The following is an 18,342-nucleotide window of genomic DNA, read 5'->3' on the forward strand; positions in this document are numbered from 1 at the left end:
GATGAAGTCATATGACTTCGTTTGAGTGCCTCTCACATGACTGCAGTCAGCTGTTTCAGTTCTAGCGATGGAGGAAGTTTTCACGTATGTCAGCAATTAAAAATGCTGTGTTTATACTTGTGTCTTCAGTAACATATTAAATTATAGACAGGATTTAAAAAAGAGTGATTTCATTCTGACAACAACCACCCGCCGCTGTGCGTAACTGGAGATGAAATCTTGGCTGAGATTTGTTGAAACCTAAGATGAGAGGCTTTTATTTCCAGGTAAACACTGGACTAGTGTATCTGCAAAATCACTAGAGGAATCTGGAGCACTGCAACGTCCTAACTATTATGTCGTGAACTATTCAATATTATTTAATTGTTACACTGAATTAAAATAAATAAACCCACCTATTAGACCGTTGCCAGTCTAAAGGCCAAATCTGTGCTGATTACAGAGAGAACAGCACTATTCAGTGGGCACTTCCTTATGTCAAGCAGTCTAAGGTTTGCCTGGTCTTAAGATCCATATTAAAGGGTTAAAATTAAATCATTGTCAACCTAATGCATGTATAACATAACCACCACTGACCTTGTCAATGAATAAATCAAATATGACTCCTCATCATGAAAACTTAAGCTCAGCCAATGAACACTCTCCTTATTTTTAATTATGAAAATCAGATACATTTCATAGGGTTTCTCAAATGTGACCTGAGACCCAGACAAAAATCATTCTCTACTACTGCAACTTTCACTTAAATAAAAGATGACCCAAAAAGTAACATAACTGATGAGAATCAACACAAAGCGAGTTGTCAGATCAATACAAAAGACACTGATTACACATGATCAAAACTCTATTTATTTCATGAACTACTTTGCCAGTTACAAAAGTGTTGAGTCTGTTATTATAATAAGAACAACTATTTCTTTTTTAGCGTCCCTGCTGAAAACCTAATAGTTGTGCTTCCTAATGGAAATTTGCTTAATGGTTACCCTCAGAGACCGCTAGTTTCCCATAGGACACCTTCAAAGCCCACTAGAAAACCGGTAAGTGCATCTGGTATCAGTCCCAAAACACCTGTTAAACCATTAGAATACTTTATATTGTGTGATCAAAGCATCATGAAAAGCACGTTACAAAACCACCAGGAACCAACAAAAACACTTAATGCTTTCTGTGTTTTTTTCAGCAGGAATTTTTAAGAAGTTTTTATCCCCTATACCTTATTTAGCCACTGGCCAAAGTAAGTGGAGCATAAAAAGGAAGATCTTTCCATTATTGCACAACAGCACCACCAGTCCAGCATATGAGCAACCACATCTTTCTGAAAGTCCACTTGTAGGAGAACATTTAACCCTGCAGATACCTGACTGACTTCCATTTCATATAGCAATGGCTTAGAGAGCAAGCCCATCAATCAGAATGCTGTGCTTGCTCGAAGAATCCCAGACATGGACAGGAATGTCTTCAACCTGATGACTTGAACCTGAATCCAGGCACACCTGTGGTGCCCAAAGAGGAGCTAAAGGGGGTGAAGCAGTGTTAAGATGTATGGTGATCATCTATACAATTTAACGGACAATAATGTCTAAAGCTACTTATACAAAAGCATTTAACAAAGTAGAAATGTAACAAACTGTGACAAAAGATCATATTACTCATGTTCTAGAGACATTGTGCAATATTTTCAATTACATTTTATCATTTTAAGAATACTTCCCTGTAACACCAAGACACAGACAGACATAAAACAGTAACCAAACCTCTCCAGTATTGTGCTTTAGGCTGCGTCATTTAAAAAGAGAACATAGAGCTTGTTAGAGCACATTTGTATTTAATTGCTGTTAAGACTTGATGCTGTTCAGTGAAGTCCAAGTTTTTCATCTCATGCTATAAAACTAAGATTTGTGAGGTTCATAATTACTGAAAGCTCCAGGCTGGTCTTCATATATTCTGACAACTGGATGTTATTTAAAATTAAAAATGTATTTCCACCAGTGAAATTTAATTCAGTATTAAGGTTTTTGTTATCTTTAATGTATTTGCTTTTAGTCTAAGTGAGTTCTAAATTTTACTATTAATAAGAAACTTGCATTGGAAATGCTTTTTAGTTCTGGGCTTAGTCTGGCCTTTTGTGTGGCACTGATTTATGATTAGGCTAAAGTTTTGTTTGAAGTTCTTTTGACCAAGAGGACTACAGAAGCCAAAATCACTGTTTCAGTGGTGAACAGGTCTTGACCTTAAATGACCTTAAACTTATAACCATATCTGCTCTGTTTCTGGTTAGATCTCAAACACAAGGGACCAATTAAGGGCCAGTTCTCCAGTCACATATGAAGACTAGCCTTAATCCCTAAACCATGTTAATTGAAAATTCTTTCACAAATATGCTTTAGTGACTACTAGACTGTCCCAATAAATGTTTAACCCTTTTTAGAAGAACTACACTGGAAATGTAAGAGAAATTGCAGGACTGTTCGATTTCATGGACGAAGCTGCCTTGCGGAGGCAGATTACTCTGAGCACAGCTGGAGGTTGGTTCTGATGGGCAGCACAGCGTCCACCCAGCTGTTTAGGTTTCCAATGACTGTATTCCACACGCTTATCTCCTCTTCAGTGGAGTCCATCCAACAAACCGTCTGACCGTAACTCACACCTAAAGAGCACAAAGACACACATTTACAAACACCCATATGGGCTCAGAAAAGATGGAACTAATTTATGGTTTATTGTTTTAATTTGATGTGCGTTGCCTCAGTTATTGATGAAGATTTATCAATCGTTTTTCTTTTTTGCTCAGTTACCTGTGTTGTGATGGTAGTGTTGCTCGGGAATGCAGATAATAAGTAGCGCACAACACTTAGAAAAAATGTATAAATGCTTTGGCTTTTACTAGCCGTCTCATTCAGAATCAATTTTTCATGTGGAGGCATTTCATTCAGAACACAAAGTGGCGTGCGCCCGCTCCCCGGGCCCCGATGGAGGCTGCGAGCACCCGAGCCGAGAGGGAACAGAGCTCGCTGCTCCACCTTCTCGTCACCGCCGTCCTCGCTGGGCTTCGTCGCCGCTCAATGTTTGGGCCCCGCCTTCTGGCAGGCTCTCGCAGCCGCCATCGGGGCCCGGGGGGCTGGAGCACGCCACACACAGTAATGTAATAAATTCTGTGTAAAATGCATGTGAGTGTGTATGTATAAACACACATAAATACATTTATTCAAAAGTGTGCGATCACATCACATTTATCACTTTTGTTACTTTATATTCAATAATAACTTAAATGTTATAAAATTTTATAAACTAGACACCAACAAGTATTTTCATCCTCGAATATTTCAAGTATTTTGCGCACAAGAGGTGAATAATAATACAAATAAATACAATATACGGAAATTATCTAGATTTGATCACTTATAAAATTTGAGGCTTTCTGGATATTGATTTTATTATAACTTTCTTGATGTTACATAGCTTTTTCAGTCATTATTTGAAACCTGCAAAGTTGCATAGTACTAACATCATATTAGGACAATTTCATATATAATATTGCTCCATACATATCTCCATACATATTTTTTTCGTTTTACCTGTTTTTTTTATGTTACTGAAATACTAGTCTTACAAGCTTTTGACTGGTACAACCCCATTTCCAATAAAGTTGGGAGCGTAGTACAAAGACAACGTATTGAATGTTGAAACTGAGAAATTTTATTGTTTCTGAAATGTATATGCCGTTTTTCACAAAAGTTGGGACGGGCAAACAAAGGCCTGGCTAAAAACACCTGGTGGAACATCTTACAACTAAATAGGTTAACTGGCAACAGGTCAGTAACATGACTGGGTATAAAAAGAGCATCACAGAGAGGCTGAGCCTTTCAGAAGTAAAGATGAGGAGGGGTTCATTACTCTGCGAAAGAAAGTGTGGACAAATAGTGCAGTGATTCAAGAAAGACGTTTCTCAACATAAAATAAAATAGAACTTGGGGATTCCATCATCTATGGTACATAATATCATTAAATGATTCAGAGAATCCAGAGAAATCTCTGTATGGAAGGAATAAGGCTGAAAACCAGTATTGGCTGGTCATGATCTTCCAAAAACCACTGTCTGTGAACACAGTTCATTGCTGCATCCACAAATGCAAGTTAAAACTACACCATGGAAAGAAGACACCGTATATATACATGATCTAGAAACACCACCACCTTCCCTGGGCCAGAGCTCATTTAAGATGGACTGAGGCAAAGTGGAAAAGTGTCCCATGCTGCCATACAGATAACATCTTTTCAGGGAAGGCCTTGCTTATTTCAGGAAGTCAATGCCAAACCACACTCTACATGAATTACAACAGCATGGCTCTGTAGTAAAAGAGTCTGGGTGCTAAACTGGCCTATCTGCAGTCCAGACCTGTCACCCACTGAAAACCTTTGGCGCACTATGAAATGAAAATACTGAGCAGCTGAAATCCTATATCATATCAAGCAAGAACAGGAAAACATTTCAAAACTACAACAATTGGTCTCCTCAGTTCCCAAACACTTACAGAGTGTTGTTAAAAGAAGAGGTCATGCAAAACCTGGTAAACATGGTAAACATGCCCCTGTCCCAATTTTTTCGAAACGTGTTACTGGTATCAAATTCAAAATGGGCACATATTTTTTGAAACTTCATGGAGTGAATTTAACTCATTTCGAACTTAATGGCAGTAATGCATCTCAAAAAAGTTGGGACAGGGGCAACAAAAGACTGGAAAAGTAAGTTGTACTAATAAAAAACAGCTGGAGGAGCAATTTGCCACTAACTCACATGACTGGGTATAAAAGGAGCATTTCAGAGAGGCAGAGCCTCTCCAGAAACGCTGCCATCTTCTCTGGGCCAAAGCTCAATTAAAATGGACTGAGGCAAAATGGAAAACTGTTCTGTGGTCAGGTGAATCAAAATTTGAAATTCCTTTGGAAACCACGGACGCCGTGTCCTGTGGACTCAAGAGGAGAGGGGCCATCCAGCTTGTTATCAGTGCACAGCTCAAAAACCTGCATCTCTGGTATGGGGTTGCATTAGTGCCTATGGCGTGGACAGCCTACACATCTGGAATGGCACTATCAATGCTGAACAGTATATAGTTGTGTTTTAGAACAACATATGCACCCATCCAGACAATGTCTCTTTCAGGGAAGATCATATTTCAGCAAAACAATGTTAAACCACATACTGCATCCATCACAACAGCATGGCTTCGCAGAAGAAGAGTCTGGGTGCTGAACTGGCCTTCCTGCAGTCCAGACCTTTCACCAATAGAAAACACTTGGTGCATCATGAAACGAAAAATCCAGCAAAGAAGACCCAGGATTGTTGAGCAGCTAGAATCCTACAGCAGACAAGAATGGGACAACATTCCTCTTCTACAACTCCAACAATTGGTCTCCTCACTTACCAGACGTTTACAGACTGCTGTTAAAAGAAGAGGGGACGCTACACAATGGTAGACACGGCTCTGACCCAACTTTTATGAGATGCGCTGCTGCCATCAAGTTCTAAATGAGTTAATATTTGTCTTGAAACGGTAAAATGTCTCACTTTCAACATCTGATATGTGTTCTACGTTCTATTGTGAATAAAATATGGGTCTATGAGGCTTGCAAATCATTGCATTCTGTTTCTATTTACATTTATTTACATTTTACACAGCATCCCAACTTTCTTGGAATTGGGGTTGTACATTTTGCACCATGTTCCAACTTTTTTGAAAACATTCCATTTGGAAAATTCCAAAAGTTATAATTACTGATGAAGAGCCAAAAAATGTGTTTTTAATAGAAGCAGATTGTTCTTTTAAGATGTCAGTGGAGGAAGCTTACTGAACTAAAATTTTATCTAAATCACTTTTATCATTATTATTTTACCAGTACAATTTCTGTAATTCTGGAATGTACTGTATTTTTCCGTGTATTTATATTTGGAAGCCTTGGTGTACATAGCTTGGTCATTATGGGTTTTTGAAAACTTTGGTTTCACAAAAATGAAAGCAAAATATTACTCCATATCTGCAATAATTAGAAGCTGATGTATTTGGAGAAAAAAAAATGCTTTATTTATTCATAAAATCTCTGTTTTGCTTTGTACTGTTGTGTAACTATTGCTGACACAGTCACTGGTTTATGCATCACTGGACAATTAATGCATCTGATAAGAGTGTTTTTTTGTTTTTTTTATTGCGTATTTTAACGTGTGGACCTAAATGAAAAATTTACCTGAGCCTATGCTGAGGCGCACTCCTCCCAGGCAGTTGGAGGAGTTCCACACAGTGATCTCTGTGCATGTCTGTGTGAGGTCACTGGGCTGAAGGCCGTCATACACCATCGTGTGGTTGAACACAGGACTGACTGAGCCACGGACCACCCGTGTCTGCTGACCGCTAACGCTGGTCTCATCTGGCAAAACTACACTGCACACACCATATGCACATATGTACTTGCTTTTGGGTGCAAACATGAATGCATTTACAACGTAATGATTTGCAGATAAAGACCACATTACAGAGCGCACATGGTCAGTGTTACTGATGTATTTCATGATTTTTCTGCATCTGATTGTGAATGTTTATATGTACCTTTTCACATAGGTGTTAGGAACGCCACGCTTTGGAGGAAGGAGTCCAATGACCTCCCTCAGCCAAATATGTAGCTCACCAGTCAGAGGATACCCTCCTCCTATGACCACACATTCACAAAAAGATCAACACACATGTACATACAGGATGTAATGTATTTAAAGTAAGTGTTTATTATTATTATTGTATATATATCTCTATCTCTGTTTGTGTGGCTATGCAGTGACCTTCAGAGCCGGCAGGTACAAATTTCAGTGAAAATAAGACGGTTCCTCTGCTGATGATAGCATCAGGATTGATTTGTACCTGTGACAGAGTGAGAGAGAAAAAGCAGTCCAATAAATATGCTCAGACAAACAATTTGACAGTTTTCACTGATCTCAGAATCAAAAGGTTTGGTCATTATGTGATCATAAGCTGCACAGGCATGTATTGATATTTTTCTTGCCGTAAAGCAAAAAACATCAAAGGCAGAAAAATAATAAAATAAACAGAATGACATGCAATGTTAAAAGAAAGGAGATAGTTGTTAGGTGTCTGTTCAGGCAGCACAACAAAATACATGATGTTAATGTTGTACAGTAAATAAGTAATAATAAGTAATCTAATCTGATGTAACTGATGAAGATACCACATGGAAAAAGCTGGAAGGGTGATATATTGCTTTAACTATTTTGTTCTGCTTTAGGGTATTTGTAAGTGACTCACCCTGGGCTGGAGGGGATACCAGGTAGGTTGATTCCGCCCCCAGTCCCACTGAGCAAGCCCCACCTCCACCTCCCCCAGGAACAGGTTCCTCCTCACACGCTCCAAATGCCACACAGACACGCTCAGCACACGTGCCTGCAGCTCCGAATTGCGCACTTTATACTGGGAAAAGATCAGTGTGGTTGTCAATTATATATCGTTGCTGTCAAAGAAAAACAACTATCTGGCAACTTTGCAGGAGAGGGCAAAACTTTGCTTTAATGGAAGTTAATTAAAATGATTAATGAAAAGGGATTTTATTCCAAGCAATTTTGGAACATCGCTATAGATCCATTCATCCTCAAATTTTTACCCAACGCTTTTTTTCATGGAGTGAAGATGCCAGTATTGTATATTGTTCAGTATCTATTGCAATATATATATATATATATATATATAAATATATATATATATATATATATATATAACATTGCAATAAGTACTGAAAAATATACAATACTGGCATCTTCACTCCATGACAAAAAGCTGTAAATGTGCTATTTAGAAATACAAAGTCCTTGATGAATATGTCACTGTTATGGCAAGTCCCAGACATCTTCATTTCTAATAAAGGTACTCTTTTTGGCCAACTTCAAATATTTGTAATATTTCAAGCACAATATGATTTGTTACATTATAACAAGTAAATTTCAAAATGTTTTATATCTTTCATATAATGTATTCTGCAGCAGCTATAACTATAGTGGTTTCTTACTTTAAGTGTTTCATCGTACACAGGATTTAGGGTTTTCCTCTTTACTGAAGTCTTCCTTTTACTGCGAGATGTGTTGTCTGGGAGAAGGTACACTTTCACATACCTGCAATGGATCAGCAAAGACATAATGAACAGCCCTGACAGCACCTGGTAATATGCTGACGTACTCCACAGTGTTGTGTGGTCGGTAATTTGAGTTTGTGCACTAGAGCAAGTACTTGTTAGCATTTGCTGTGCTAATCATACACTAATGGTAACATGAGCTAAATCTAGTGACGTTAGTGTACTTTGTTACTACTTGGGAGACATAGGTAAAACACAAAACCTAGTATTGTATGAATACGGGTATACCTTCACCACATCCCACTTTGTAATCAGTAGCAGTCTGAGGTAGTCCAGTTTTCAAGGCAGCAGACATAAAAGAGAAATATGAAGGGAATGGCCGGTCTCCTGGGGATAGCCTTAAGTGTAGCATGGGGAGTGAACAACTCCCCATCCTGTGCGGTCTGATGCTGTTGCTTCTTCTGCCTTGATCGGGTGCCCACTGCTCGCCAGCCTTCGGGACCGGTTTGACCACCATTGAGCTTCATGCTGTACAACGCTGTGCAAACCTCACCCTCATGAACTGACCCTCCTGATGATGTTGCTGCTGCTGCATAAACTAAAACTAATCTAATTAACCATTGCTCCACCTGTTTTCCCCATTTTGTATTATAACATTTTATAATAATGCTGTTTGCTATCCGGTGTCGACCAGAGGATGGGTTCCCCTTTTGAGTCTTGGCTCCTCTCAAGGTTTCTTCCTCTTGCTCTTAGCGAGTTTTTCCTTGCCACTGTCACCATTGGCTTGCTCATGGGGGCTCGGACCTGGATTTTTCTGTAAAGCTGCTTTGTGACAACACCTGTTGTAAAAAGCGCTATATAAATAAACTTTGACTTGACTTGACTTTGACTTGACACCCGACTGCTTCTATTTCCTCTCGCACCATATGCAGTGCAGGTCTCACTTGGTTAGCACACACCACTGCAGTGTCAGGGCTTGATGTTGGCAATAAGCCAAAGACCAACAGGTACTGATAGTGTGCAAGACTTGCAATATTTACCAGTGTCTGACAGTCGTAGATATAAGCACAAGTTTCTTAGACACATGTATGGGACAAAAGAAATTAGGAAAGAATTAAGAAATTAGGATGTGAAACACTTAGCATTTTTGCCAGGCCCAGAGAAGCTGCTGCATGCTAGAATTAAAAAGCACTGCTGACATAGCTTCATCTATATATTATTCAGTTTTTACTATTTTGCACAGTAAAAAATGCAAAAGATTTAATTAATAAATGACAATATTTGCATTTTAGGCACTTTATTAGGAACACTATACTAATATGGGATAGGGCCACCCTTTGCCCTCAAAACAGTCCCGCTCTCAATACAGTCTCAATTCTTTGTGGCATGGATTCCACAAGATTCAACATTCTTTTCAGATTCTGACATGACTGAACCATGCAATTTCAGGTGCACTTTCATGCTGCAAATGTCCCATTCTACCACATTCCAAAGGTATTCTATTGGATTCAGATCTGGTGACCGGGAAGGCTAAAGAACACTGAACTTGTTGTCATGTTCATGAAACCATATCAAGATGACTTTGGCTTTGTGACATGGTGCATTATCATGCAGGAAGTAGCCATTAGAGGAGGGGTAAATTATGGCCATGAAGGGAGGCACTTGTTCAGCAACAATACAAAAATATGCTGTGGCATTCAAGTGATGATTGAATGGTAATCATGGGCCCAAAATGTGCCAAAAAACATTCTCCACACCATTACACCACCTCCACCATTCTGGATTGTTGACACTTGCTGTTGCTGCCAAATTCTGATCCTACCATCTGTGTGTCTGTGTTTCCAGTCTTCAACTGTCCAGTTCTGGTGAGCCTGAGCCCACTGCAGCCTCAGCTTTCTGTTCTTGGCAGACAAAAGTGGAACCCGATGTGCTGTCCATAATGAGATGCTTTTCTGCTCATGCACGAATGAGTAGGTGTACAGGTGTTCCTTACAAAGTGAGTATATGTGAAAAGATACTAATTACACTTTTACTGCGATATAATTTCTATTCAAACCGCACACTACTAACATAACCCCTCTGCATAAACATCCAAACATCCTGACTGTAACAATACATCAAATAGCTAAAATAATACTAATAAATTATAACAGTGTAAAACACTATTGCTTCTACTACTAATTATAATGGCAATAATGATGATAGTAAAGTAAAATGATAAAATACAGTGAATAACATTTTGAACTTAAGTGCTTTAACTATATTGCAGTCAACACACTATTCATTGCACGCAGAGTGCAGTTAGGGCTGGGCGATATTGCAAAAAAGCAAAATCTCGATTATTTTCAAATTTATGAATGATTCTCAATTCCGGTTGGGATGGTTCTTGCATAATGCCATTAGAAAAAGACAATTTCTTTTTTGCAAAACATAGTAACAGCACCACCTATAATTATTAAATTGTGCAAATAGTGGTTACTATTAAATATCCTTTCAAGGGACTGTGCAAGCACAACAAAATCTGTAACAAAAAAAATAGCAATAATTAAAACATAAAAGAACCATTTTAATTAGTGATATTCTTTTAGGAATAGCAAGCAGCTTCCTTAAAGCTCACAAGCAACTCTCACTTCAAATAATGTGCAAGCAAGACCGTAGATTAAGAAAAGTGCAAACCTCAAAGTTCTTTACTTCTTTACACAGGTTTCTTGAACGGAACACAAGCCTATCTACTGTTTCAGGCTTGAGAGACGCCATTTGAAAGGTAAAGGCCTCAGGAGGCTTCTTGCGGAGACGACGTTCAGTGAACAATGTGCCGTAATTGCAGAGAAAACGCACAACCGCAGGCGTCGCGCGGAGGCTTCGTTCGCCGTGTCGCGCACATGGCAGCTGGGCGAACTCCGTGGACGAAGACGCTATGCAACAAAGCCTTTGATTGGTCAGTAAAAAAAGAGGCGTGCCTTTAAACAAAGATGGACAACTTTGAGGAGCTTCAGCTTCGGCAGACACGCTAATATTTCAGTGTGAAACACGCATTTGTTAAATAAACAATGAATATCTCATAAATGTAAGATATTAAGTCTACTATTCGGTAGTGTTTACTAGTACTCAGCACCAAAACATACAGGTTATCTTATATTTAGGTTCACAAGAGGACGAGGCTGAAGTTGGCTTTCTATTCACCAGCTTCTTGTTTGAATTTCCCCGTTCCACCTTAAATGGTGGCGGTAGTCTCAACTCAAATGTCGCCATAGTTAGAACTGTGAAAGAATCGTTTTCCAGCAGTCCGGAGCATCCGCGACAGGCAACACGAAACCGCAGAAAGTACGCGATCTTATAATCTCGCTAAGGCGCTTTCGGCTTCGCATAACCCTTGAGAATTTAGTTTCGCAAGAAGTGTTAAGGCCTTAACAACGTGCCCTGTTGCACTGAAAACTCACTCATTTTCATCGCGTTGTTTCACTCATTGCTCCCAATCCATTGGGCGTTTGTGTCATAAGGGCTGGAACAGATTTGTCGTACTGCTAAATTTGGTTGCAACTGTCTTTCGACACAACTTACACTTTTCCACACCACTGAACTGATGTCTCCACCTTTCTTTGGTACAAGTTCACTCCTCTGAAGCGCCGCCTGCCTCCATCTTAGAGTGTTTGTGTTTTTGTTTTCTATCGCACGCGGCTGAGGTCACTGCACAGACCTGTGCGAGGCAGCGTTTTGTTTTTTTTTATTTAAGATGCGTTTCTCGTACGTCTTGAAAATTTGAATAGTTTTGTTGGTATTTTAATTAAAGTACAAGCAATGTAAACATGTACAAACTCGATTGTCACATTTCTAACATCATATGAAAATGTTAACCGAATTAATCGTGAAAAACGCCCAGCACTAAGTGCAGTAATTATAATACACTATGCATGGAAGTCTTACGGGTATACTTACGGGTCAGAGCGGTTGTTGCGCGCTGGAGCCAAATCCTGACATCGACACACATGGACATGAAGTTCCTCCCTTTTTGGGTCATAATAAAGAGAGAACTGAATCCTCCCAGTCACGGTAACACCTCCAAAATCCCCCACACTGTACAGACTCATCAGGCTTCCACTCATCTGCCACAAACACAGTCAACTAAAGTTAGCACTAACTCACAGATTCAGATTCAAAGGTACTGCACATACTGTGTGATATGGACAGAGATGTCTGAGCCAGTATTAGAAGTCCAACTCATTGTCAGTGTTGTTGCTCATGGGCGTAGATAAATATATGTGTGTATGTGCAACGTACCATGTGATTGGAGTGCAAGCTGTTAACTGAGCCGAATCTAGTGTCGTCCAGTTCAGTGCTGCCAGAGTCGATATCACCCTCTGAGTCCACCTACAGACACACACATCCAAATTATTCAACTTTTAGAATATGCTGTACATTACACAATACAGCACCTAAATCAGAAGTGGATTTGAAAACACCAGCAGTACATTTCATGATGAAAGGACCAATAAAATGGTCCACAATTACATGAAAAATATACAATCTCTTTACTTTAACACATTTTAAAATTACAAATACACTTTTGCTTCGACAATAATGATACAAAATTTCGACGGTAACAATATGTGTGTTGAACATACCTGCAGCGACGGCAATGTGTTCTGCAGTACTCCATCTACAACCTCTGAACCTTCAACACTTCCTGAGACAGCAGGGCAGAGAGGAAGGATAAAGCAGGGAGGTTGAGAACGGAATATAAAGAGTATAACAGGAACTATTCCCTTTACAATCTATTCCTTGTTTTATGCTCAATCACTGTTGTGTGTGATTTCCAAAACAGATACAGAGCTTACCTTCAAATCCTGAACTACCTTCTGTGTTCTCTGCATTCTTCTGAAGAAAAAATAAATGAAATGTAAAAACATATAAATACTTCATGCCACCATTCTTGATCATACGTATACAACACCAGTCAAACTGACCTTGGGGACGTGTTTCGTCCTGGGCCGTGGTTCAGGGGCCACGCTGAGGTTGGGATTGTAGAGAAATTAGTTAAAGTTAGCTGAGATACTGAGATGTTTTTGATGATTTTGATTGAAAGAAACTATTATTACTGAAGAAACTCCAGGTTCAAAGAATTAAAGAAGGTCAATAAAACTGCAGAGTTCGCAGATTCATACTGGAATAAAGTCACAGATCTTGTCAGTACATTACATTACCTCTCAGGTAAAACTAATCCAAGTCAAACAGGACTTTTAGACTGTGATGACTTCACTGTTTCATTTAAGTTCATTAATATTAAAACCAATGAATATTTATTTTGAAAAAGATGCTGCTGAACTCCAGTGATCTGATATAATAACCCAAAACAGACTAACAGATAAGGCTGCACCAACCTGTCTCTTTTTTCTTCGCCTGTTTCCCTTTCTGCTTCATCTTCTGTTTTTTCTGTATCTTTCAGATCAGCTGTGTTCTCTTCTGTGCTTTCTTCCTGCTTCTCAGTCAAATTCTGTTCTTTCTGATCCTCAAACACTGACATCGCAAGCATATCTACAGAATGGAGAATACACTGTAAATATGCCAAGAAGGAGTCAGTGAGTATAAACAGCAATCAGGTGTAAAACTGGAGTAGAATATGGCCTAGAATATGAGCCCTTTTTCACATATGATGTAAATGATCAGTAAGAGATAATATGACCTTTGCCCCGCTTTTTGCGTCGTATGGAGGCATGGACGATATCGGCCCCTCTGTTTTGATAGCGCTTGGCACACTCTTCATTAAACCACGAACCACTGAGGGAGCGCAGACGCACAGGGTCTGACTCCACTTGCTGTAGCTTGCTGAACACACACATACACACACACATATTACACAGACACATAATAACACACACATTTAAAACAAACTTACTTCCTCTCTAATCCCCCTGATTTACAACCCTGTATAACATTCAACAAATCAACAGTATAAACATGCTCTCCAGTACTTCCCATAAGTCTGATAGAAACTTGGGTGGAGCATTGTGGGCCCAGGGGGTGGTATTCTAATATTTATGGATATTTAAACTCCTCTCAGTATTCTTTTTCTCTTTTGTTTTTAAATAAGACAGTGGTTCTCAATCCTGGTCTTGGAGAACCACTGCCCTGCATGTTTTAAGTGTTTATATGCAGAATTCAACATATTGGAAAAAGTAAAGTATAAAATATGAAATTTGCATCCATAATGTTTGCATGGGCGACATTTCATGTTGTTTTTTTTTCCAATATGTTGCAAATAAACAGTAATTGTGCATTAAAATGTGTAGAAGGATGTGTTATCTTATTTTCTTATTTCTTTTATGTGTTCTCTTATTACAAAATCAACAAAACATGTCATCTGACCAGGGTCGCCTTGTATAGCCAACAAATGGGAAACACCGCTCTATCACATGCACACACACACATTTATACACACACACACACACACCTGATCCGACCCTCCTCTCGTTGGCGTAACTCAGCATCCCTCAGCAACACGTTTAAAATCATGGTTTGTTCCACCTCAGTCAGGTGACTCAAATCCAGCTGAGCAGATTCTTCCTCCATAATGAACTCACCTTGCACAACAAACACTGCTTTAGGAACATCAGAAAAAGCAGCAATAATTAGTAGACACAATTTTAAAATCACTAACCTTTCACTGTTCAATGTGATTTTACTGGACTAAAAAAGCAGAGATTTTTCAAAGACCACACCTGAGTGTTAAGGGTGGAGCTGAGTTTGAATTACAAAGCCTACCTGGACACCCAGATTTACACATGCAAACACTCCGCTGCTCTCCCTTTCATTCAGATCTTTACTACGAAAAAGCTGATATATGTTGTACTAGTTTACATAGTGATTATAAATGTCATTAAAAACACTGGAAACTTGAGAGGAAGAACTCTGAGGATGTCGTAGTTACAAAACTAATATACACGTTCAGTTTTACACAAAACCAGAACAGTCAAAATAATGGTTAGAAAAGTAGATTGGAACAAAATCCTTCATTTGCAATAAAAGGAATGTATTTTTCACTCTCTTCCATTTTACTCTTTCACGTACATATTACTAATATTTAGTTTAATTCATTCTATTTTGCTAGAGACAGCAAGGTCAATCCATGTGAAGTCACAGCAGGCCGCTCAACTGACCATTTCAGATTTGCTTTTGAAGCACTGATGCTAAATGCATGAAATATTGTCAGAGATTATTTCCCTACCGATGGTATTCATTTTTTTTTACTATTGGTAAGAGCAAATTTTAATTAACCAATGAACCATATAATGTAGGCATTTTGACTGAACATATATTTACTGAAGTATCAAATATACCTTGTTTTACAAAAGACAGAAATGTATAACGCAGACACACTACACACTATACAATCACAAAACTGTTTTAGGTAGCAAATATATATTTTATGCCAAAATAATCTATTAAGGTATATTCTAGAAATTTCCGTAATGACCAGTTATACCAGGGGTCACCAATCTTATCCACAAAGGGCTGTTGTAGCAGCAGGTTATTCAGCTCAAGTAGATGCACACCTGATTCCATCTGTTTAATCAGATGGTCTTACTCTTTAATTGATTTGTAATATGATTATATACGTGGGGCATGAGACCCTCTGTCCTAGACAAACTGTATTAGAGGGACCATGAGAATGCATCAATGTTAATTGTTCTTGTTCCTCCTCTGATGCAGCAGTTCCTCCTCCGATGTTGAAAGGCAGATACATATCAGATATCTAATCCTGTTTTGTAATTGTACAGTACGTAATATGTCTGAAAACAAGGAAGTTCAATAAAAATGTTTTGGCTCTTAATACCAACTACATACTGGGTACATTTGATCACTGAAATATGCTTTCACATGTGTTGAAATGTGCTGTATGAACTAAAGTGTGACTGTTTTTTTTATTATTGTAATGGCTTACAAATGAGAAACCTTTATTACTTGTAGACTAAGCTTCAATGCACCTTGTTTTATTTATTTATTTATTTATTTATGGTAAATTTCCAGGAATCCATGAAATGGCAATTATGCATGCCTGTATCTCCTGTTCGGTACTGAATTCAAAATAACTGAATCCCTGAACATTACATGCATCTAGCATGTAAAGTATCAACTTAGCAAATTTTGTACTTTTTTAATAGCACTCATTTTAAAGCAAAAAAGAGCACATTTATTAAGTTCAAGCCCACATGTCCAAGCATCTGTATATCAGAAGTATAATAATGATAAAGAATGTTGTGCACTATTTATTGGGCATAATGTCAACATTTTTTGAAAGTATTAGGGAAATCTGAGTGGTCAGTTGAGAACATTTTCTGAACTTTTTCTCCAGATCTGGCCATTTAAAGCAAACACACCCAGCAGCTGGACTGCTTTGCTGTTGCTCTTACACTATAAACATTCAGCCCAAAACATGTACTTCATCTGGCAAGAAGCAGTTCAAATTATTTTATTCAAGTCAAATAAACTGACTGATTTAAATGAAGAAAGCTAAATTTTAGTTTACACAAAGTAACACTTTTCACCAGTCGAAATATCAGAAACACTTTAAACCAACCACTGACTCCTTCCTTTCACAGTGTACTTGTGAGCTTTGTTGTTTTATTTTAGACCAAAACAATCCCAAAAAGTAAAAAAACATGACCTAACAAACTTGGGTTCATGTGCTGATAGATGCTGGATGTACTAAGAAATTCCACTCAGTTGTAAAGAGCACTCAGTAGACTTTTTACTCTTTTACTCATACTCAAGTTTCTTGGTAGCTACCTTCACTTCTACTCGAGTCATTCTGTTCCAGAAATAGCAAAACTACTTGAATACAGTTTTCTCTGTGTGACTCTTGTGCCCTCAGTTGTCAGTCCCCTTCTATGTAGGCTTACACTATACAATGTTCAATAAAGCATGTTAAAAATATTTTAATATAGTTTTAGGCTCCGCTGCTCACTTCTGCAGCAACAAAATAAGTAGCTATGACCATCATAAAGGTAAGTAGAGGTAAGATGGAACCACGGTCTGGTTAATCTGGTAAAATATGGCCTAATAAAAGAGGAAAACTGTGGTTAACTAACGATGCTGACAGCAGAGAGCGCGCACGAGCACGCGCACCGACAACAAGAGTAAACAAACAACAGCAGCCTGTGGAGGCCAATGGCTCTCTTTTTCACACAAATTCAACAAGTCAGCAAATACTGTTTTAGAGCTCGAAGAAAAGCTCCACACTTACAGCTGGAGTCACCAAACTCGACAAAGTAGAAGAACTGGATGCAAAGACCAGCACTCACAAACCATCTGAGTTTTGGGTCATGGCTTTCGTGCAACTTTTCTCGCGTATCGTGTGTTATACACGTTTACATTCTCCTCAGTCATAAGTACACATGGCTAATCTCCTGCTTTTCGGTTGCGGAGAGAACAAAAAAGTGAGCGAGACGCACCTGTTTCTCTGACTCCTTCACTTCAGCGACGCAGACAAAGCCAACAGCACAGTGCAGAGTTAAGACACAAAAACATTATTACAGTTACCTTCACGTCATTTAAGGTGTCCCATTTGATGGCCTCTTTTGGAGTTTGCACAAAGTTTTCCGCGGCTGGAGCTGAAGCTGAAGCGGGCAGCAGCGCTGCACTCCTGCTTCTGCCTGAACTGGCTGCATTAGCGCCCCGCGAGCCCGCCCTCTAGGCACGGTGCAAAAACTGAACCGGATCCCAGAGCGTTGCATGGGAAGGCTATTTGCTATTCATCAATTCACTTCACGTCTCATGTTTAACTCATTCATCTCTCGCTCTCTCAGTCTCTCTGTCTACACTACTTGTCCTAAAGTTTGTTGACTCCGCTTGTAATATGAAATTAGTAAATTCAGCTACCGAAGGTGCTCCCTTGCTGACACAGGCGTGCACACACAGCTTACGTAATCTCCATAGAAAAGTCTTACCAGTAGAATGGGACACATGGTCACACATGAGCCACATGGTCACACATGCCGAGCTTTCAGAATAGGGTGGCCAGGTAGGACCCTGAGATTTACTGGGGTGGCACACTGCTAGAAAAAAAAGTTTACTGCATTAACATTACATACAAACTGGTGTTTTTTTTCTCTGTAAATAACTAAATCTGTCCACCATTTCCAAATGAAAATCCCTGCTGAAAAAAAAATCATAGAAGTCATTAAAAGTCTCTGTTGGTTCTTGGTGGTGTCCAGTAGTCAT

The 18,342-nt window shown here is 38.9% G+C and overlaps 1 protein-coding gene across 4 annotated transcripts; it reads right to left on the minus strand.

Moving 5' to 3' along the window:
* Positions 1 to 564: 564 nt before the first annotated feature.
* On the minus strand, positions 565 to 18,036 carry sytl1 (synaptotagmin-like 1). 4 transcript variants are annotated; one of them, XM_036566521.1, is made up of 15 exons: positions 17,662 to 18,036; positions 14,573 to 14,720; positions 13,805 to 13,947; positions 13,503 to 13,656; positions 13,089 to 13,131; positions 12,960 to 12,996; positions 12,747 to 12,808; positions 12,403 to 12,492; positions 12,061 to 12,227; positions 8,062 to 8,164; positions 7,308 to 7,469; positions 6,827 to 6,905; positions 6,600 to 6,699; positions 6,241 to 6,434; positions 565 to 2,647 (listed from the first exon to the last, which is right to left on the minus strand). In XM_036566521.1, the coding sequence occupies exons 2-15, from the start codon at positions 14,689 to 14,691 to the stop codon at positions 2,505 to 2,507; spliced, it is 1,596 nt and encodes a 531-aa protein (XP_036422414.1). In that variant the 5' UTR covers positions 14,692 to 14,720; positions 17,662 to 18,036; the 3' UTR covers positions 565 to 2,504. The 4 variants fall into 4 exon arrangements, with proteins under 4 accessions (XP_036422414.1, XP_036422413.1, XP_036422412.1 ...); XM_036566520.1 differs by having other exon boundaries at positions 567 to 2,647; positions 12,960 to 12,999; positions 14,573 to 14,702; XM_036566519.1 differs by having other exon boundaries at positions 568 to 2,647; positions 12,960 to 12,999; positions 14,573 to 14,717.
* Positions 18,037 to 18,342: the final 306 nt, after the last annotated feature.

This window comes from Colossoma macropomum, unplaced genomic scaffold (assembly GCF_904425465.1).
Source record: "Colossoma macropomum unplaced genomic scaffold, Colossoma_macropomum, whole genome shotgun sequence".
NCBI classification, from domain to species: Eukaryota; Metazoa; Chordata; class Actinopteri; order Characiformes; family Serrasalmidae; genus Colossoma; species Colossoma macropomum.